The sequence below is a fragment of the Tachyglossus aculeatus genome, chromosome X4 (genome assembly GCF_015852505.1).
Source record: "Tachyglossus aculeatus isolate mTacAcu1 chromosome X4, mTacAcu1.pri, whole genome shotgun sequence".
Taxonomy (NCBI): Eukaryota; Metazoa; Chordata; class Mammalia; order Monotremata; family Tachyglossidae; genus Tachyglossus; species Tachyglossus aculeatus.
In genome coordinates, this window is record NC_052098.1 from 13,235,425 (window position 1) to 13,255,310 (window position 19,886).

Consider the following 19,886-nt stretch of genomic DNA (forward strand, 5'->3'; position numbering starts at 1 on the left):
TGGGCGGAGCCGGGATTTGAACCCACGACCCCTGACTCCCAAGCCCGGGCTCTTTCCGCTGAGCCGCGTTGGGGAGGGACTGTCTCTAGGTGTTGCCGACTTGGACTTCCCAAGCGCTTAGTACAGTGCTCTGCACACAGTAAGCGCTCAGTAAATACGATTGACTGATTCCCAAGCCCGTTGTACAGTGCTCTGCACACAGTAAGCGCTCAATAAATACGGCTGATTGAGTCCCAAGCACGTAGTACAGTGCTCTGCACACAGTAAGCACTCAATAAATAAGATTGACTGATTCCCAAGCGCGTAGTACAGTGCTCCGCACACCGTAAGCACTCAATAAATACGATTGAGTCCCAAGCGCATAGTACAGTGCTCTGCACACAGTAAGCGCTCAGTAAATACGATTGATTCCCAAGCATGTATTACAGTGCACTGCACACCGTAAGCGCTCAGTAAATACGATTGATTGATTCCCAAGCGCGTAGTACAGTGCTCGGCACACAGTAAGCGCTCAGTAAATACGATTGACTGATTCCCAAGCGCGTAGTACAGTGCTCTGCACACAGTAAGCGCTCAATAAATACGATTGACTGATTCCCAAGCGCATAGTACAGTGCACTGCACACCGTAAGCGCTCAATAAATACGATTGATTGAGTCCCAAGCGCATAGTACAGTGCTCTGCACACAGTAAGCGGTCAATAAATACGATTGACTGATTCCCAAGCGCGTAGTACAGTGCACTGCACACTGTAAGCGCTCAATAAATACGATTGATTGATTCCCAAGCGCGTAGTACAGTGCTCTGCACACAGTAAGTGCTCAATAAATACAATTGACTGATTCCCAAGCGCGTAGTACAGTGCTCTGCACACAGTAAGCGCTCAGTAAATACGATTGACTGATTCCCAAGCGCGTAGTACAGTGCTCTGCACACAGTAAGCGCTCAATAAATACGATTGATTGATTCCCAAGCGCGTAGTACAGTGCTCTGCACCCAGTAAGCGCTCAATAAATATGATTGATTGATTCCCAAGCGCCTAGTACAGTGCTCTGCACCCAGTAAGTGCTCAGTAAATACGATTGATTGAGATATGGAAAGTCACCCAGGGACGGACAGAGAAAAGCCCAGCCAGAGCGAGCAACTCAGAGCTAAAAATCAATCAATCTAATCGTATTTACTGTGTGCAGGGCAATCAATCAATCGTATTTATTGAGCGCTTACTGTGTGCAGAGCACTGTACTAAGCGCTTGGGAAGTACAAGTTAAAAGGCGCGAGGCCTTCTGAGAAAGGTGCCCAGGGACAAAGCGAGAGAGAAACCCAGAGATAAAGGCGGAGTGCAAGGAGGAAGAGGTCACTAGCGCTCAGTGGAAAGAGCAGCGGCTTGGGAGTCAGAGGTCATGGGTTCGAATCCTGGCTCCGCCCCTTGTCAGCTGTGTGACTTTGGGCAAGTCACTTCACTTCTCTGGGCCCCAGTTCCCTCATCTGGAAAATGGGGATTAAGACTGTGAGCCCCCGTGGGACAATCTTGGTCACCTTGTATTCCCCCCCCCCCCCCACCAGCGCTTAGAACAGTGCTTTGCACATAGTAAGCGCTTAATAAACGCCGTTCTTATTATTGTCAGGCCCCCGGAGAGCAAGAGCCAGCGGGCTCGAGGTCCTTGAAAGGTTTCTTGCCCCGCACACAAAGCCGAAGCTCCTTCCAGGCTCCCCGGAGATCCCCGTGAGCGAAATCCATGTTGAGAGAGCTTCGATCGAAACCGAGGACTTTGACCTCCCCGAGCTTTGTTCTATTTTCCTTTCATTCCTCCTCCCTGCGAATTTAAGATGGGGACTCTATATGGAGAGATCTAAATACAAAACAACCCCCCCCCCCACCACCACACACACGACATATATCCATCTTTTGTCCTCTACAAAGATCCCCATGCTACTCCATGACCATATTCATGTAATAATAATAATAATAATGATGGCATTTATTAAGCGCTTACTATGTGCAAAGCACTGTTCTAAGCGCTGGAGATCTGTAGGCGCCGACTCGCTCCAGAAGTTCTGGAGGTCCGCAATAGGCTATTTTAACCGTGGGGAAACGTCGTCTTGAGGGCCAGAGAAACTCTTAGATTTAAAAGGAGCGACGTCTTTTAGCAGAGGTCAGTTGAGGCTTCCACGGTTGCGTGTCATGCAGGGCCGGAGGGAAAAAAAAATATGTCGCGAGTAGCAAGAAACTGTAGTGGGTGGTAGGACTTGCCCCCAGAAAGAATTGCTGGGTTTTGAGTCGCAGAAAACACACTGAGCTGGGGCCTTTTAAAGTAGATAATGAGCCTCAGATAGCAAGTAGGCCTCTTTAATCACTTTTATCTCCAAGCCAGGCCCCTACTTAGGGTACGTAGGGCCTGCAGTATCCTTGGCACCTTTCTTCTGACTACAGTGTGCCCTTGAAGGAAACTGTGGGAATCCATTTTTCCTTTATTTACCCAGCCACAGAAAAGGCAGAACGGTACTACAGTACCGTATTCCTGAGTAGTAACCCGGAAAAAACTGCACCAACCCCACCTCTAGAGAAAGAAATAGTAACAAGTGTTACCCAAACGGAGTTAATCCTATTTCCGAAACAGCCGACAACAGTAGGCTTTTCTTACCCTTCAGGTTTACTTAGGAGATTCAGCCCACAAATCCTCATCTTAACTGTTGTACTTTGGCTCAGAGGGGGTGCTTACCCGAACTAGGGTAACCTCCAACTCCTCCCTAGAAAATGTCGTACATACACAGTCTATTTTGACCGTGAGTCCCATGTGGACTGAGACTGTGTATGATCTGATTATGCTGTGTCTAACCCGGTGCTTATTACAGTGTTTGACACGTAAGCACGTAGCTGGTACTCTTATTATTATCATCTGTCAGTCATTCTTCCAGTTTCTTGTTTCATATTTTTTTTTAAAAAAGCACATTCTCTCCCATTTCTGCCCCATCTTTCCCCCACCTGCTAAACCATCTTTTGATCCCTCAATTTGAAAACATGCAGAAAGATCCCTGGGATGTTACCATGGTGACTTATGGGTAGAACATTTTAGTGTCTTTTTGGAACATCTCCCTCTAAGTTCTCTTTTAAAGTTGGAAACTTCCGTGGAATTGGGCAGCCAGGCCCTTCATATACATGTCAGACCACCACTCTTCCCACCCTCAAGCCCTTATTAACAATAATTGTAAGAAGGAGAAGTTGGGGTATTTCTTAAGCACTTACTATGTACCAACCGTTGTACTAAACTCTGGGGTAGATACATGCTAAGGTCCCACATGGGCCTCGCAGTCTAAGTAAGAGGGAGAACCCCCATTTTGCAAATGAGGAAACTGAGGCATAGAGAAGTGAAGTGACTTGCCCTAGGCCACCCAGCAGGTACCTGGCGGAGCCGGGATTAGAACCCGGGTCCTGCAACTCCTAAGCCCGCGTTCTAGCCGCTGGCCATGCCGCTTCTCACCTTATTCAGATCCCATCTCCTCTGTGACCTTCCCCAACTGAGCTCTCAGTTCCCCTACTCCCTCTCCCTTCTGTGCCGCCTATGCCCTTGGAGCTGACCCCTCGAAGCACTCGCTATTCATCCCACCCTCGGCCCCATGGCGCTTTATGTCCGTATCTGTAATTTATTTATATAAATGTCTGCCTCCCCCTCTAGACCGTAAACTCCTTGTGGGCAGGGAACGTGGCTACCAACCATTGTTTTCTCCCAAGCACTTCGTACAGTGCTCTGCACACAGTAAGTGCTCAGTAGATGCCACTGATTGGAGAATTTTTTTTTTCAATTTATCAGCTGCATTATCACTTCCCTTGAAACTGTGGTAGAAAGTAAAGAAAACTTTTGGCTGGCTATGTTGTTGTTTCCTCCCCAGTTGCTCTGCAGTCCCTACGAGAGACAGAGTAACAAGATTTATCTCTGTCAAAAAAACCGAAGAAACCGAGGAGTCGGACACTTCGTCATTTACAAAAGTTAATGAACCAAGTCTATGGAGCTAGGGAAAAAAATCTACTTTTGAGACTCATTCATTGGACTGTTTTACTAAACAACAAATCCCCTTCCTGAAGCTTTTATCTGAGTATAAAAGTGGGTTTTGCCTTAAAAGCCATGATCTTCTGAGTAGCAGTGTGGCTCAGTGGAAGGAGCCCGGGCTTTGGAATCTGTCGTCATGGGTTCAGATCCCGGCTCCACCAACTGTCAGCCGTGTGCCTTTGGGCAAGTCACTTAACTTCACTGTACCTCAGTCACCTCATCTGTAAAATGGGGATTAAGACTGTGAGCCCCTCCGTGGGACAATCTGTAACCTCCCCAGCACTTAGAATAGTGCTTTGCACATAGTAAGCGCTTAATAAGTGCCCTTATTATTACAGTTATAATTGCCATGACCTCTTTTCTGTGTTTTTCTGTACTTATGACTGGCTAAAATTCACAAAACACAGAGACCAACTTAGATTTGATTTATAATAAGGTCACCCCTTTTTCACCAGTACCCGTGGTCTGGAAGCGGACCTGACTGTTGTATATACTTGGTGCATCTGTCCTGGGCATTTCTGGGCTTGCCGTCGCAGATATACGGGGATCGTTTCCTTATCTGCTGTTCTAAAGTTTTCTAACCAAACAGAAAGACCTTGCACTGGGCCCCAAATTCTAGCCACTGGGAGTTTAAATTGGGGAGGGAGGGAGTATACTTCCACCTCCCAGTTCTCCCTGGTGAGAGTCAGAAGATCAGCTCCCGTCGACCGACTGCAGCCATTACTACAGTGAATGGGCAGAAGTAGCTGGGGCGAGGTCTGTAGCTGGAAGGAAATGGACAATCTGTGCAAGCTACAGAGCATACAAGCAACGTGGCCTAATGGAAAGGGCAAATAATAATAATAATAATAATAATAATGGCATTATTAAGCGCTTACTATGTGCAAAGCTATGTGCATCACATCCACCTCAGTGCTTGCTACTCAGGAAGTGTGAAACGAGTGCCACAATCATTAGCTGTCACGTGCTCCGTGGGAGCTAGACTTTTAAGTTGGTCGGTAGCTTCATTGTGTCTTTAGGATTGTTTAAAGGCGACTTTCCGGCCAGAATCTCAGAGCTGGAAAGGTAAGTGTCCTTCCTGCCCCTTCGTAACCCTTCACGCTGGTGTTGGTGTTAAGCTGGGTGACCTGGCTAAATTCCAGGTGGTCAAATGGCATACTATGGAAGTAATGTGGTTTTTTCTTTGTGTGTGTGTGTGTGTGTTTGTGTGTGTGTGCGTGCGCACACCAACATCTTCATCTCACCTCCTAGGCTAAGATGCTTGGAAGAGCTGCACTTCAAGACCTGAGGGATTGGGCACAGGACAGGAAGACTTGAAGGTCTAATCTCTCTCTTGGCAGCCCGCTGGCTACGTGCTAATCAAGTGCTTATCACAGTAGCATAAGCGCTTACCTGGCACCCGTTACCCTAGAGCCAGTCGACCTGCCGTGATGCCGCGGGGTGCTGCCTGCCCTCTCATCCCTCAGTTCCTTCATCCGTTGAGCAGGGGTGGTGATGCTTGCCTCACAGCACCTGTGTAAGAATTCACTATTGTCTGCAGAATGCCTCCGGTTCCGCTGGTTAAAGAAGGGGACTCTGGCGGCGTTAACGTGGCGCTCGTTGAAGTAGCGACTGGCGTTTGCTGCAGGAAGGCTTCCGACTGGGAGCCTGAAGGGATTCTTCTCTTATGAAGTCGAGATACGAAAGGCATTTTGCCTTCTGTAGAGGTCGTTCTTTGAGAACCGTAGGGTTGAATCAATGAGAATCGATCTGCTGGTAAAGTGAGATTTGAAATGGAGTGAATGAGTAGTCATTTACAGCACTGCATCTCTGGACAGTTTTGGTCTAGTCTAGGTGTGGGTAAATGTATGTAGACACACATTCTGTCCTTCCTACTCAAAGAAGACCCCACTGATGGTGAAATTCACCTGTGGGTGTGTGTGGAACCCCAAGTCTTGACAACACCGTGTGTACCCAAAGGCCGTCTCACTGTGCTGCCACGCTTGCTGTTTGCAGCATTTGGCGCAGTCTTGGCCTCGGCCTCCTTGTCTCGTGATCCTTACGAAGCCCCTGCTCCTTTCTCGGTGGCTGGTCGGCCCGGGGCGGTCGACTCGGTGTTCATCTGGGATAGAACGTTGTCTGAGGTTTTGTTTTTCCGTATCCTTAAAGTTTAGAAATACGATCTACTCGGGTCTTGTCTCTCCTTAGGCCAGAGACTGAGCGGGACTATCCTAAATGAAACGTGAGCAAAATAGTGAAGAGACGGGAGCTAGGAGCTTGGACGAAAGCCCCCGGTTGTTGTTGGCTGTGACGTTATTTTTATTATTGCTGTTAAGGGCTTAGACTGTGCTAAGGGTTGGAAGAAATGCAAGGTAATCGATTAAAGCCGGGTTTCTGTCCCACGAGGGTCTCACGATCAAAGCGGGGGAATCCAGATCCACAGAACACTCAGAGTACGTTACCAACAGCGATAAGGACAAATTCAAGGCTAAACAATCCGAATGACCGACGACGTCTTTTTTTCCAGTGGCATAGTTGCGTGCGGCCATTATTAGATATGAGCCTGAACTGTCCTGGAATGACACTGAATTTTCTGTATACCGTAGCATACAAATGTCCTAAAGCTGTACGCCGGAAAATCCATGATGTCCTTGGGCAGATTGGATTTTAGGTAGCGACATGCTGAATTCCAGGTTACCCTCCGTTGTGGATAAAGACTGAAAATAAACAAGAATCACGAACACTTAGAAAGGAAAATCATCGTCTGTAGATAAGAATGGGCTTAACCCGCCCATTTCTGGAACAGTTTCCAGAACCAAAAAGGTAAAGTAATTATACTCTCAAGGACACCTTGAACTTTGGAGGCATTTCAGGTGTTTTTCCGAAATGCACATTTGTGTGTCATCGGCTCAAAATCATTTTGATAGCAGGACTTATCGATTGATCCTATGATCACAGAGAAGCAGCGTGGCCTAGTGGAAGGAGCAGGGGCCTGGGAGTGTGAGGACCTGGGTTCTAATCCCGGCTCTGTCACTTGTCTGCTGTGTGAGGTCAGGCAAGTCACTTCGCTTCTCTGGGCCTCAGTTACCTCATCTGTAAAACGGGGATTAAATCCTCCTCTGTCCTACTAAGACTGGCCCCGTGTGGAGCAGGAACTGTGTTTAATAACTTGTGTCTACCCCAGCGCTTATTACAGTGCGGTGCATAAGAAGCATTTTTAAAAATAGCATAATTTAACAGTGGTTCTCGCTGTCAAATTCCCATTTTGCCAATCAGGACTGGCCCGAGGGAAAATCGGGACCCCTGCCAACTCTGTTTTCGGTGCCCCCTTGATAGAGATAGCGAGAGGGCATACTGTGTGCACGTGTACTTCTGTGCAATTGTCACGGTGCTAGTTTGCTAGGGAATAAGGGTGCTTTGTTGAGGAAGAATCCACTTGAAAAATATCAAACCTTTGGTTTTTTTTTTTTGCCTGAAAGATGACAATACCAGCAGTAAAAAAAAGGAGTGTACGTTTTTGACTCCGTTTATGGTTTTTAGTGCAGGACCTAACTGCCCACCTTACATTATCACCTTTGTCGTTGCAATCCATGTATTTATTGTTTACTGTGCACGGGGAACTGCACTAAGCGTTTGGGAGTGTAAAATACAACAGAGGTGGTAGACACGGTCCCGGCCCACAAGGAGCTTACAGTCTAGAAGAGGAGACCAACATGACAATACATTTCAGGTAGGGGAAACGGCAGGGTAGAAAGAGATGTCAGAACTGGGGGGGTGAGTATCAATCGTTAAGGAGTACACATCCAAGTGCGTAATCTTGTCATTGGGAAGGGAAGGTGCCTCTCTCACATCCAATCTGACAGAATCCTTCCTGGAAGCAATACATGTTACCCAAGAGTTTGTGGTAGCTTTTACAGTTATCGAGTACGTTTTTCAGCATAACCATCATTGCACAAACCTGTATTTGGCAGTAGCTATTAATCTGCCGGGGCGCTTTGGAGCAAAATTGAATGTCGCAAAATACCGGTTCTGAAACCCGAAAGCTGTTGGTTTATTCATGTTCACGAAATACAAGTTTTTTTTGTCCTGGCAAAGTGCTGTACGGTCTTGTACAATTATCAGGCAGCGTCGTCTAGTTGAAACAGAACAGGTCTGGGAGTTAAGACCTGGATTCTAGTCCCAGTGCCTGCTCTGTGTCCCCGTAGTCCAGTAATTTAAATTCCCGGTGCCTTTAGTGTCCTCCGTTGCCATAAGAAAAATGAAAAAGTGCTCTAGCAATTCAAGGTGTTGTTATTGTTGTGGTATCCAAGGATTTATTGATATTTGTCCACTAATGAAGCAGTAAAGAGGTGTTTTACTCTTCTCACTTATTGAGTGAAGTCTTTTACCGTCTCAGTAAAATGTAGCCGCCTCCCTCCACCCTACTGCATTTGTACAAAGCACTCTATCCCGGCCACGAGCAGCGAGTGTAATTCATCAAGGCATGTCTAAATGGCCTGTCCGTTTCCATTTTCCATTTTAACTAGTGGGCTTGGATGGAGAGAAATTACTAGGGGAAACTAATGTTAATTATGGTGGAGTTTTCTTTTAAGTGAGAAAAATGCAGATGCATGGAGTGTTCTATTGTGATTCGGGGACTGCAGATGGGTCCAAACTTACCATTACTTTTCTTCTGTGTTTTGTGTCTTAAGAGATGAAATAGGTCTAATACCCTGTCCAGAAGCTAGGTACAACCGGAGTCCGATAATCCTGGTTGAAAATAAACTTGGTGTGGAGAGCTGGTGTGTCAAGTTTCTTTTGCCATACGTCCACAACAAACTCCTCCTGTATAAACAAAGGAAACAGTGGCTGAACAAAGATGGTAAGTTCCTTGTCTGAACTGGACACTCTTTGTTTAATCCCAGTGAACTGGAATCACTCCTGGGCAGGGTGGATTTGCTTTAACTTTCAGGAAGACTTAATTCCACAAAAAGTGCGTTCTTACCACAACGATCAAAGGGATGAACTGTGCAAATGCATCCCTGGAAAAACAAGTCCATACTAAACATCATGGTCATGCTTAATGGGGCTTTTTACTTCGATTCTGAGCCCCATGTGGGACAGGGACTGTGCCCAACCTGATTATCTTGTATCTACCCTAGTACTTAGTACAACGCTTGGCACATAAGCATGTAAACAAATGCTGTAGTTATTATTATTATTATTATTATTATTGTTAATAATAACCAGATCCCATTGGGTGGAGTTGGTTATCTTTATTTCTTCCAGCCCAAAGTGGAGCCCTCGGGAACAGTGTAAAATTGAGTCTGTAGAACACGTCTACAAGAGCTGTTGGGATTTGCTTTATCAAAAAATTTCTGCCAAGTTGCATGAATACACTGTTTTCAGTATGTAATTAGAAATTATGATCCTCGTCCCGTTATAGCTTTGACCTTTAACGTTTTATCGAGTCTTATTTTAAGACACCGTAAACAAAGATCTTTTCAAAGCATTACTGAATAAAAATGTTGACTTATTTTTTAACGCAACTTCTTATCCGTTGCGACCGAGCTTCCAGATGACATCCCATGGCTGCCCAGCGAGGTAGCAAGCAAGCTGGTGATGATCTCAGTAGGTGTATTATTGGCTGAATGCCTCCTACAATTACTGTCCCTCTAAGGGATTGGGAAGCAATCTTCTCTTCGTGGGGGGGGCATGACATCCTGATTTCCTTCCACTCCTTTCAACCCCACCTTCCTCGCCTTTGTTTCGCTGTTTCTGATTATCTAGGCTGCTGGGGAAAACAATTTGCCCTGGAGGTTTAGCATAGACTGTCTTGGGTTTTTCCTTTACCAGTTTTTCTTCTCCACGGATTTCTAAACAGGGTTCAGGGTCCCCCCTCCCCGTGCCCCTTAAAGCATTGTGAAAATGTTTACCAGGAAAATAGAGGATCTAGTACCATGCAGTTTTAATGATGATCTGGTCTGGGATGGGGCACCTGCCCAACAAAGCCATAACTGATATGCTGAAGAACGGAAATCTTTGACCGAACAAATAAAAGGCCTCCTTTCTCAGTCCAGGAAGGTCATTTTCCCTCTGCTGAAAGAAGCTAGAAGTCGATTAAAATATAGCAGCCTATCCCGCAACTGTTGCGGACCGCCAGCTTTTTCCCTTGGGACTCCCATTCCCAATCACCCATTTCTGGAAAGTTTTCTCCTGCTCCCTTCAAGAATTCAATTTAGCCAGGTCTCTTCCTCCCGCTCCTCCTCAGATTCGTCGCGGGCAGGGAACTTGTCTGCCAACTCCGTTCTATTGTACTCTCCCAAATGCTTAGTCCAGTGCTCCGCACACGGTAAGCGCTCAATAAATACCAGTGACTGATATTTCGTGAGCGTCTCTCTGTGTGGAGCCGTGTGCCAGGGACTTGGGAGCACTTGATAAACCAACCAAAGATCCAGTCCCTGCCCTTGAGACGATTACGGTCTAATGAGAGAGACAGGCAGATGTACCGACTGTGTCCATATGCAATGAGAGCAGCCGGAAAAACATAGGTAAAGGTAGCAGTACAGGTATTTATTGAGTGCAGTTCACTCTGTTTAAGCAAGATGCCAAAAATGAATAAACCAGTGCGTCCATGAGTGTTAAGGATAGCAGTCAGGACTGGTGAAATGGGGATGAGTTGGGAGGGCCTCCTGGAGGAGGTGGCCCTTTAGAAGCAGCATGGCGTACCGGATGGAGCACGGGGCTGGGAGCCAGAAGGTCGTGGGTTCTAATCCCAGCTCTGCCCCTTGTCTGCTGTGTGACTTTGGGCAAATCATTTCACTTCTCTGTGCCTCAGTTACCTCATCTGTAAAATGAGGGGTATGACTGTGAGCCCCATGCGGGGCAGGAACTGTGTCCTACTCAATTTGCTTGTATCCACCCAAGTGCTTAGTACAGTGCATGGCACCTAGTAAGTGCTTAACAAATGCCACAAGTATCATTATTACTATTATTATTAGAAGGATTTTGAATGTGGAAAGAGATATGGTTGGGCAGATTTGAGGGGGAAGGGAGTTACCAGGCACGAGGAAGGGCATGTGCAGTAAGCAGAAGATCATCAATCCTATTTATTGAGTGCTTACTGTGTGCAGAGCACTGTACTAAGAAGATGGGAGAGCAAGGATGTCAGCTTGAGGGGAGTGCAAGCTGGAGAAGCGGCATGGCCTAGTGGAAAGAGCATGGGTCTGGGACTCAGAGGCTTTGGATTCTAATCCTCGCTCTGCCACTTGTCTGCTGGGTGAACTTGGGCAAGTCACTTCTCTGTGCCTCAGTTTTCTCATCTGTAAAATGGGGGTTAAGACTGTGAGCCCCGTGTGGGACAGGGATTGTGTCCAACCTGATTATCTTGTATCTAACCAGTGCTTAGTAAACACTTATCAATACTATTAAAAAAAAAAATAGAAGAAGAGTGGATAGGTAAGAGGGAGAAGGTGGTCAAGAGCTTATTTTAAGTAAAGAGAAAAGGATAGCCAGTGAAGGAGCCTGACCTTTTTTTTTTTTTGGAAATTGAACCAGGAAGCTTTAAGAACTGCTTCACTCCCCTCCTCTGAGTGTAGGAGAGGCTAAAGAGGGGAGAGGTTAGAAAGGCCGGGAGATAATAAGTCCTTGGACCAGGGTGGTGGCCATAAGGATGGAGAGGCCTGTGACAGAAGACAGTCCTTCATGCCCAGCTTGGCTCTCGTGCCCCTTGGGGCTAACAATAGCCAGGAGTACATTGGACCATATGTGTACTGGAACATATGTGTCTCTAAAATGGTCACTTGTGAATTGCCACCTAGCTCCGTGTTGAGCTTACACAGGCTGCACAGAGATGGTCGTGTTTCAGTTGTAGGGCTGTAGAAGCCCTCGACGGTGTGACTCTGGAAAAACTAACATGAGCAGCAAAGCTAGATGAGCGCAGACAACAGGCAGCTGCGGTGCCCATCTGGCATCGCCGTATGTGAGGGAACACGTGAATGTGTGAGCGAGGCGGTACTGTGCCGGTGAGGTGGTCTGTGTGGTGGTGAGCCAGAGGTCCCAAGGAAACTGTTCAAAAGGGTGATTCAGAGGAGAACGTTTATGAAAGGCCCAGAAGAAAGGGGCAAGGGGGGGCGAAAAGGGGAAGGGAGACTAATTTTAGAGCCAACCTACCTCACTATCCTACGGGAGCTCTGCAAGGATGGCAGGAAGGCAGAGGGAAACCGACTGGGAAAGAGGAGGGGGAGAGAACAGGGTTTAATCTAGGCCAGATGAGGTACAGGTATTTCTGCTAATGAAACAGTGTAAATGAAAACCCAATAGAATAGCCTGGCACAGTTCTGGATGGCAGGAAGGCAGAGGGAAACCGATTGGGAAAGAGGAGGGGGAGAGAACAGGGTTTAATCTAGGCCAGATGAGGCACAGGTATTTCTGCTAATGAAACAGTGTAAATGAAAACCCAATAGAACAGCCTGGCATAGTTCTGGATTTCACAGCTTCAGATCTTTCAGTGGAAAACATTCTTACAGGATGATTCCAGTGACCACCTGACGTTTTCAGGGCTGCTACTGACGCCAGTGAGGTAGAGAAAAAGTTGGAGGAATGAAAACCACCATCCTGGGGTTGACTGGCTAATAAATTCAGGGTCTCTGACTGGGGTGGGTTTTGGCTAACGTGAGGAAGCACCGAAGTGGTTGGCCGGAGAGATGCGAAAAGTAGCGGGCTTCGGTATAATTCTCTAGCAGTGACTGGGAGGGAAAGCTCGATACGTGTCATTTTTGTTGTGTCTAAGCTGTACTAACCCCGTCTAGGTATTCGATTCACCTGCCTTATCAGCAGTATTAAGTGCTTACTCTGGGCAGAGCCCCATATTGGATGCTTGTGCTAATCCCCTCAAAGTAAACTCTTAAACTGCAGATGTCAGTGCTGAAGATTACCCCTGAATGTAACCATCGGGGGACAGTCGAAATTTCCATTTACGTGACGTTTCTGGTTACAGCTTTTATGATGCCACCTGCCCGACGGGCACGCCAAGCTTCCGTACTTGATTTTGCTTTGGGAGAGCCTGTTTTACGGATAAATCTGCCCCTGTAAAAACCCAATATTAATTGCCCTCTTTCACTTTGTGGGGCTGTTCTGGACCCAAGATAGGGGAATAGAATGAGGGGATCATTTTATTGGCTTTCAGACCCATACGGCAGTGAAGGCGACTTGCTTTGCTGCTGAATTTTCTGGAAGCGTTTTTGAAACGAAACAATTAACGGACAGGTTCGTTGTGGGCAGGGGACGTGTCTACCAACTCTGTTGTTCTCTCCCAAGTGCTTGGTACAGTGCTCTGCACATAGTAAGGGCTCACTGATTGATGGCGGGAGCTGGGATTAGAACTCATGACCTCTGACTCCAAAGCCCATTCTCTTTCCATTAATCCAGGCCCAGCTCTGCCGCCGACGGGCTGTGTGACCTCTAATGCCAACTTTCTCACTGTAACTCCATCTTGTCTGTCTCTCTGCCGACCTCTCGCCCACGTCCTGCCTCTGGCCCGCCCTCCTCATATCCTCCAAGCATTTACTCTCCCCAGCTTCAAAGCCTTGTTGAAGGCACCTCCTCCAAGAAGCCTTCCCTGACTAAACCCTCCTTTCCTCTTATCCCCCTCCCTTCTGCATTACCTTGACTTGTTCCCTTTATTCATCCCCACCTCCCACAGCTCCACAGCACTTATGTTCATATCTGTAATTTATTTATATGAATGTCTGTCTCTCCCTCTAGACTGTAAGCTCGTTGAGGGTGTCCGTTTATTGTTATATTGCAGTCTCCCAAGCGTTTAGTATAACGCTCTGCACACAGTAAGCGCTCAATAAATACAGTTGACTGGCTGTTTTGTTGTCTGTCTCCCCATTCTGGAGTGTGAGCCCGTTTTGGGGTAGGGACCGTCTTTTTACGTTGCCAACTTGTACTTCCCAAGCGCTTAGTACAGTGCTCTGCACACAGTAAGCGCTCAGTAAATACGATTGAATGAATGAATGAATGATGGATGGCTGTGTTTCCCCGGGTGATGAGCAGGCACTGGATGCACAACTTTTCAAGGTTTTGCTGCGCAAAGGACCTCAAGTCCTTTTTGTGTTTGTTTTCTCTGCCTTAATTTCAAAATTCTTCATTTCAGTTGTGGTGTTGATCCCTGGGGGGAAAAAATTACTTTTCTGGGTGTTGTTCAAAATCCTTTCCCAGTCACAACTGTCAAGCTTGAAAACCGTTACGATATGATTTATACCTTCAGGTGTCCAGTGGTATTTATCGAGTGCTTCCTGTGCAGGGCACTGTACTAAGTGCTCGGGAGAGTTCAATAAAATAGACTTGGTAGGCATGTTTTCTGCCCTCAAGGAGCCTACAGTTCTGCGTGGCGTGTCTGCTGTCCACTTTTCAAAGAAAGCCGACGGAATCCCTCCCACTCTTGAATTGAGACTGTGAGCCCCGTGTGGGACAGGGGCTGGGTCCAATTCGATTTGCTTGTATCCACCCCAGCGCTTAGTACAGTGCCTGGCCCACAGTAAGCGTTTAACAAATACCACAGTTATTACTTTTTCCTGGCATCCTGAATGGCTCCTTTCCTTCCCAAACTTGAGCTCTTACCCCAGGGAGCATTATTTTTAGGTTTTCCTTTCATTTCCCCCGGGAGCAGTATTTTGAAGTTTTCCTTTCATTTCCCCCACAGAACGTTATTTTGGAGTTTTCCTTTCATTTCTGCCAGGGTGACTGGCCCCATTCTGCAGCTTTACTAGCTGGACAGTACCTAGAGTGCTGCTTTTACCCTTCTGCTGCCCCCATTCATTCACTGTCATATTTATTGAGCGCTTACTGTGTGCAGAGCACTGTACTAAGCCGTACCCCACTCGAGCCGGATCATTTCTTAGTTTGCCTGCCGTGAGGGGCAATCTGCTAGAGCTTGGTGTTGTCCGAGAGAGAGCGGTTTGGTTTTGCCAGCGAGCAGGTGCTTCTTCATTCTCTGGAGGATACTGTTCTTGTTGCAGAAGATATTCTATGTTGGGCATATTCTCATTTCAGTGAACTCTTGATTATCTTTGTCCAGGGGGAAGGAGGGTAGCACCTAGAAGTGGTATGTCAAGATAATCCCCAAACCCTCATTGTGGCAAAATTAATTTATCTTAATCTTACCTCCTTCCCTTCCCCACAGCACCTGTATATATGTATATATGGTTGTACATATTTATTACTCTATTTATTTATTTATTTATTTATTTATTTTACTTGTACATTTCTATCCTATTTATTTTATTTTGTTGGTATGTTTGGTTCTGTTCTCTGTCTCCCCCTTTTAGACTGTGAGCCCACTGTTGGGTAGGGACTGTCTCTATGTGTTGCCAATTTGTACTTCCCAAGCGCTTAGTACAGTGCTCTGCACATAGTAAGCGCTCAATAAATACGATTGATTGATTGATTAATTTGAGGTCTTGCCATTTCTCTCTGCCCATATGGGACCTTTGGCAGCCAGCAGAAGAGAAACGGTGGTAGTAGGAACCCTAGGTAACTCGGAAACTAAATCTTCAGCCCTCGAATAAATAACTAAGCGTTGCCTCATCTGGGCTTCCTACTGTCCAGCGTCCGGCAGCGTTTGAAAAAACCCTGCCATCATCATCATCATCATCATCATCAATCGTATTTATTGAGCGCTTACTGTGTGCAGAGCACTGTACTAAGCGCTTGGGAAGTACAAGTTGGTAACATATAGAGACAGTCCCTACCCAGCAGTGGGCTCACAGTCTAAAAGGGGGAGACAGAGAACAAAACCAAACATACTAACAAAATAAAATAAATAGAACAGATATGTACAAGTAAAATAAATAAACAGAGTAATAAATATGTACAGACATATATACAGGACATGACAGTTAAACGTCCCTCCTTGCGGGGAGGAATTCTGAAGAGGCAGAAGTCACTTTCTAACTGAACGTAAATGAAATCTCTAGGGATCAAGCAAGAAGTAGCTTCTCTGCCTCCCATCCTCTAACTGTGGGGGTCCCTCAAGGTTCAGTTCTGGGTCCCTTTCTATTCCTCATCTGCACCCGCTCCCTCAGAGAACTCACTCGCTCCCATGGCTTCAACGTCCACCTCTATGCAGATGACTCCCAAGTCTCCATCTCCAGCCCTGATCTCGCTCCTTCTCTTCAGTCTTGGATTTCCTCCTGCCTTCAGGACCGCTCTACTTAGATGTCCCGCCAGCATCTCTAACTTACCGTGTCCAGAACAGAACTCCTCATCTTCCCGCCGATACCCCGTCCTCCCCCTGCCTCGCCCATCGCTGGAGACGGCATCACCATCCACCCTGTCTCACGAACCTGCAATCCTGGCGTTATCCTTGAATCATCCCTCTCGTTCAGTAGGTCCCCAAATCCTGCCGGTTCTACCTTCATGGCATCTCTAGAATCTGCCCTTTCCACTCATCGTCATCATCATCATCAACAATGGAATTCATTGAGCATTGACTGTGTGCAGAGCATTGTACTGAGCACTACGGAATGTACAATGCAACCAAGTTAGTAGCCTTGTTCCCTGCCCACAGTGAGCTTACGGCCTAGAGGGGGAAGACAGGCATTAATATAAACAAATCATTTATAGCAGAACTCCATTCAAACTGCCTCCGCGTTGATCCAGGCACTTTTCTTATCCCGCCTCGATTACTGCATCAGCCTCCTTGCTGACCTTCCCATCTCTCCCCACTCCAGTCCGTATTTCAATCTGTTGCCCCGATCATTTTCTTCTAAAACACCGTGCAGTCCCACGTATCCCTACTCCTCCAAAGCTGAAGTGGTCGTCCGTCCGTCCATCTCTGTGTTAAACTCCTTAAAGTGCTCTTTAAGGCATTGCCAGCTCTCTCCCTCTGACCTTGCTGATCTAGTAAAACTCAACCCGCCCACTCCACTCGTCTAACCTACCTACTACCACCTACCTACTACCACCTACCTACTCTCTGGGCCTCAGCCTGGTCTATCCTGCTGCCAGCCCCCTGCCAACATCTTCCCTGACGCCTGGAACTCCCTTCCCCTGCGACTCCGACAGGTCCCCACTCTCCCCACCTTCTAAACCCTTCTGGAAGCACATCTCCAACAGTCCTTCCCTGACTAAGCTCTCATTTCCGGTAATAATGATAATGTTAAATGCTTGCTAGGTACTTCGCACTGTTCTGAGCACGAAGGTAGATAAAAGTTCATCAGGCCGGACACAGTCCCTGTCCCACATGGGGCTCGTAGTCGAAGGAGCGGGGAGCCCAGGAATTGAATCCCCATTTGAAGGACGAGGAAACGGAGGCACAGAGAAGTTAAGTGACTTGGCCAAGGTCACACAGCAGACAAGTAGTGGAGTCCAGGATTAGAACCCAGGCCCTCTGACTCACGGGCTCCTGCTCTTTTCCACTAGGCCACACTGCTTCCCTTACACTCCTCCCGTTTGTGTCACCCGTGCACTTGGGTCCGTGCCCCCAAGAACCCGATATTCACCCCACCCTCAGCTCTTACGTTCATATCCCTCCCCCCCCCTTCATATATGAGAGACAATCTCCTCACCGGCAAAGCCTTATTCTTTACATCTTCTCCAAGAGGCCTTCCCCGACTAAGCCCTCGTCTTCTCTTCTCCCACTCCCTTCTGAATTGCCCTTGCACTTAGATTTCAAGCTTTATTCACCCCACCCTCAGCCCCACAGCACTTCTGTACTTATCTGTAATTTATTTCTATTAATGTCTGTCTCCCCCCCCCCAGACTGTAAGCTTCTTGTGGGCGTGGGAAATGTCTACCAACTTTGTTATATTGTACTCTCCCAAGTGCTTGGTATAGTGCTCTGCATATAGTGCTCAGTAAATATGCGCGATGGATGGATATCCTCATACTCTGCCATTTCCCCTATCTGGAATTTATTTTAATGTCTGTCTCCTGTTGCAGACTATAAGCTCCTTGAGGGCAGGGAACGTGTCTACGAGCTCTGTTGTGTTATACTTTCCCACTTGCTTAATACAGTAATTTGCACACAGTAAGCCCTCAATAAATACGATTGATTGATCATCATCATCAATCGTATTTATTGAGCGCTTACTGTGTGCAGAGCACTGTACTAAGCACTTGGGAAGTACAAATTGGCAACATACAGTGACAGTCCCTACCCAACAGTGGGCTCACAGTCTAAAAGGGGGAGACAGAGAACAAAACCAAACATACTAACAAAATAAAATAAAGAAATAGAATTGATAGATTGATGTCATTTTATTGTGTAGCAGAAGACCTGCCTTACAGTCAATATTGGGCTGGGTGGTTTTGTTTCATTTTAGTCGATGAATGCTATTTAATGAGTGCTTACTCTGGGCAGAGCACTGCACTAAGTGCTTGGGATAGTATAATGGGTATGTAGACGTGATCCCAGCCCACAAGGAGCTTATGGCCGGGGGGGCGGGTGGAGTGTGGGGGAGACCCTAAAATAAATTACAGATGGATATGTACATAAGTGCTGTGGGGATGGGGTGAAAATCAAAATGCTTAAGGGTTACAGACCCAAGTGCGTAGACATTGCAGAAGGAATCTCCATCTCCAATCCCTGTTCTTTCTTTCTCCCTCCCTCCCTCCAGGCTCGTATCTCCTCCTGCCTTCAGGACATCTCCATCTGGATGTCTGCCCACCATCTAAAACTCAACAAGTCCAAGACCGAGCACCTTTTCTTCCCTCCCAAACCCTGTCCTCTCCCTGACTTACCCGTCACTGTGGACGGCACTACCATCCTTCCAGTCTCACAAGCCCGCAGCCTTGGTGTCATCCTTGACTCCCCTCCGCTCTCTCATTCACCCCACACATCATCAATGACGTGTATATATTCTTCTATTTAATTTTGATGGTATTGACAACCTGTCTACTTGTTCTGCTTTGCTGTCCGTCTCCCCCTTCTAGACCATGAGCCCGTTGCTGGATAGGGACTGCCTCTATATGTTGCCGACTTGTACTTTCCAAGCGCTTAGTACAGTGCTCTGCACACAGTAAGCGCTCAATAAATACGACTGAATGAATGAATGAAGGGCAGATCAGAAAAGTGATGCCAAATTGAAGTTTTAGGAAGGCCTCTTGGAGGAGATATGATTTGAGGAAAGCTTTGAAGATCAGGGAGTAGTGGTCTGCCATACGTGCTGGGGGCGGTGGGGGAGAGTGGAGTTTCAGGCCAGAGGGAGGACACAAGCAAGGGGACATCATTGAGATGGAGGTACAGTGCTTTGCACATAGTAAGCGCTTAACAAATACCAACATTATTATTATTATTATTATTATTATTATTGTTATTATTATTATTACAGTGAGTAGGTTGGCTTTAGGGGAGTGAAATGTGCGGGCTGGGCTGTAGTAAGAGATCAGTGAGGTAAGATTTGGAGGGGAGAGTTGATTGAGTGCCTCTGAATTAGTCCAGAACCAATGGCACAGAGACAGAACGTTCACCAAGCGGACATGGTCACTCTTTCTTTCTGCCAGATTTCCATGGAAAAACTTGAGAAGATACGTTTTGGAGGGGAATCGAGTGGCCTAATCCATCATTGACTCTTTAAAAGAGATGATGCATCCCGAGTTTGTTTGTTTATTTATTTATTTATTTATTTATTTATTCATTCATTCATTTATTTAATATTTATTTATTTTACTTGTACATATCTATTCTATTTATTTTATTTTGTTAGTATGTTTCGTTTTGTTCTCTGTCTCCCCCTTTTAGACTGTGAGCCCACTGCTGGGTAGGGACTGTCTCTATATGTTGCCAACTTGGACTTCCCAAGCGCTTAGTACAGTGCTCTGCACACAGAAAGCGCTCAATAAATACGATTGATGATGATGATGATGAGTTGGTAT

The 19,886-nt window shown here is 46.6% G+C and overlaps 1 protein-coding gene across 2 annotated transcripts in view; it reads left to right on the forward strand.

The window, feature by feature from the left end:
- Positions 1-19,886, forward strand: part of PTAR1 (protein prenyltransferase alpha subunit repeat containing 1) — a 59,630-nt gene that overhangs the window by 719 nt on the left and 39,025 nt on the right. Inside the window, exon 2 of one of the 2 annotated variants that reach the window (XM_038769476.1) lies at positions 8,717-8,886. In XM_038769476.1, the coding sequence (XP_038625404.1) occupies positions 8,717-8,886 (170 nt within the window). Of the gene's footprint in view, positions 1-8,716; positions 8,887-19,886 lie in introns of those variants that run through there. The other variant, XM_038769477.1, reaches the window with a different exon arrangement.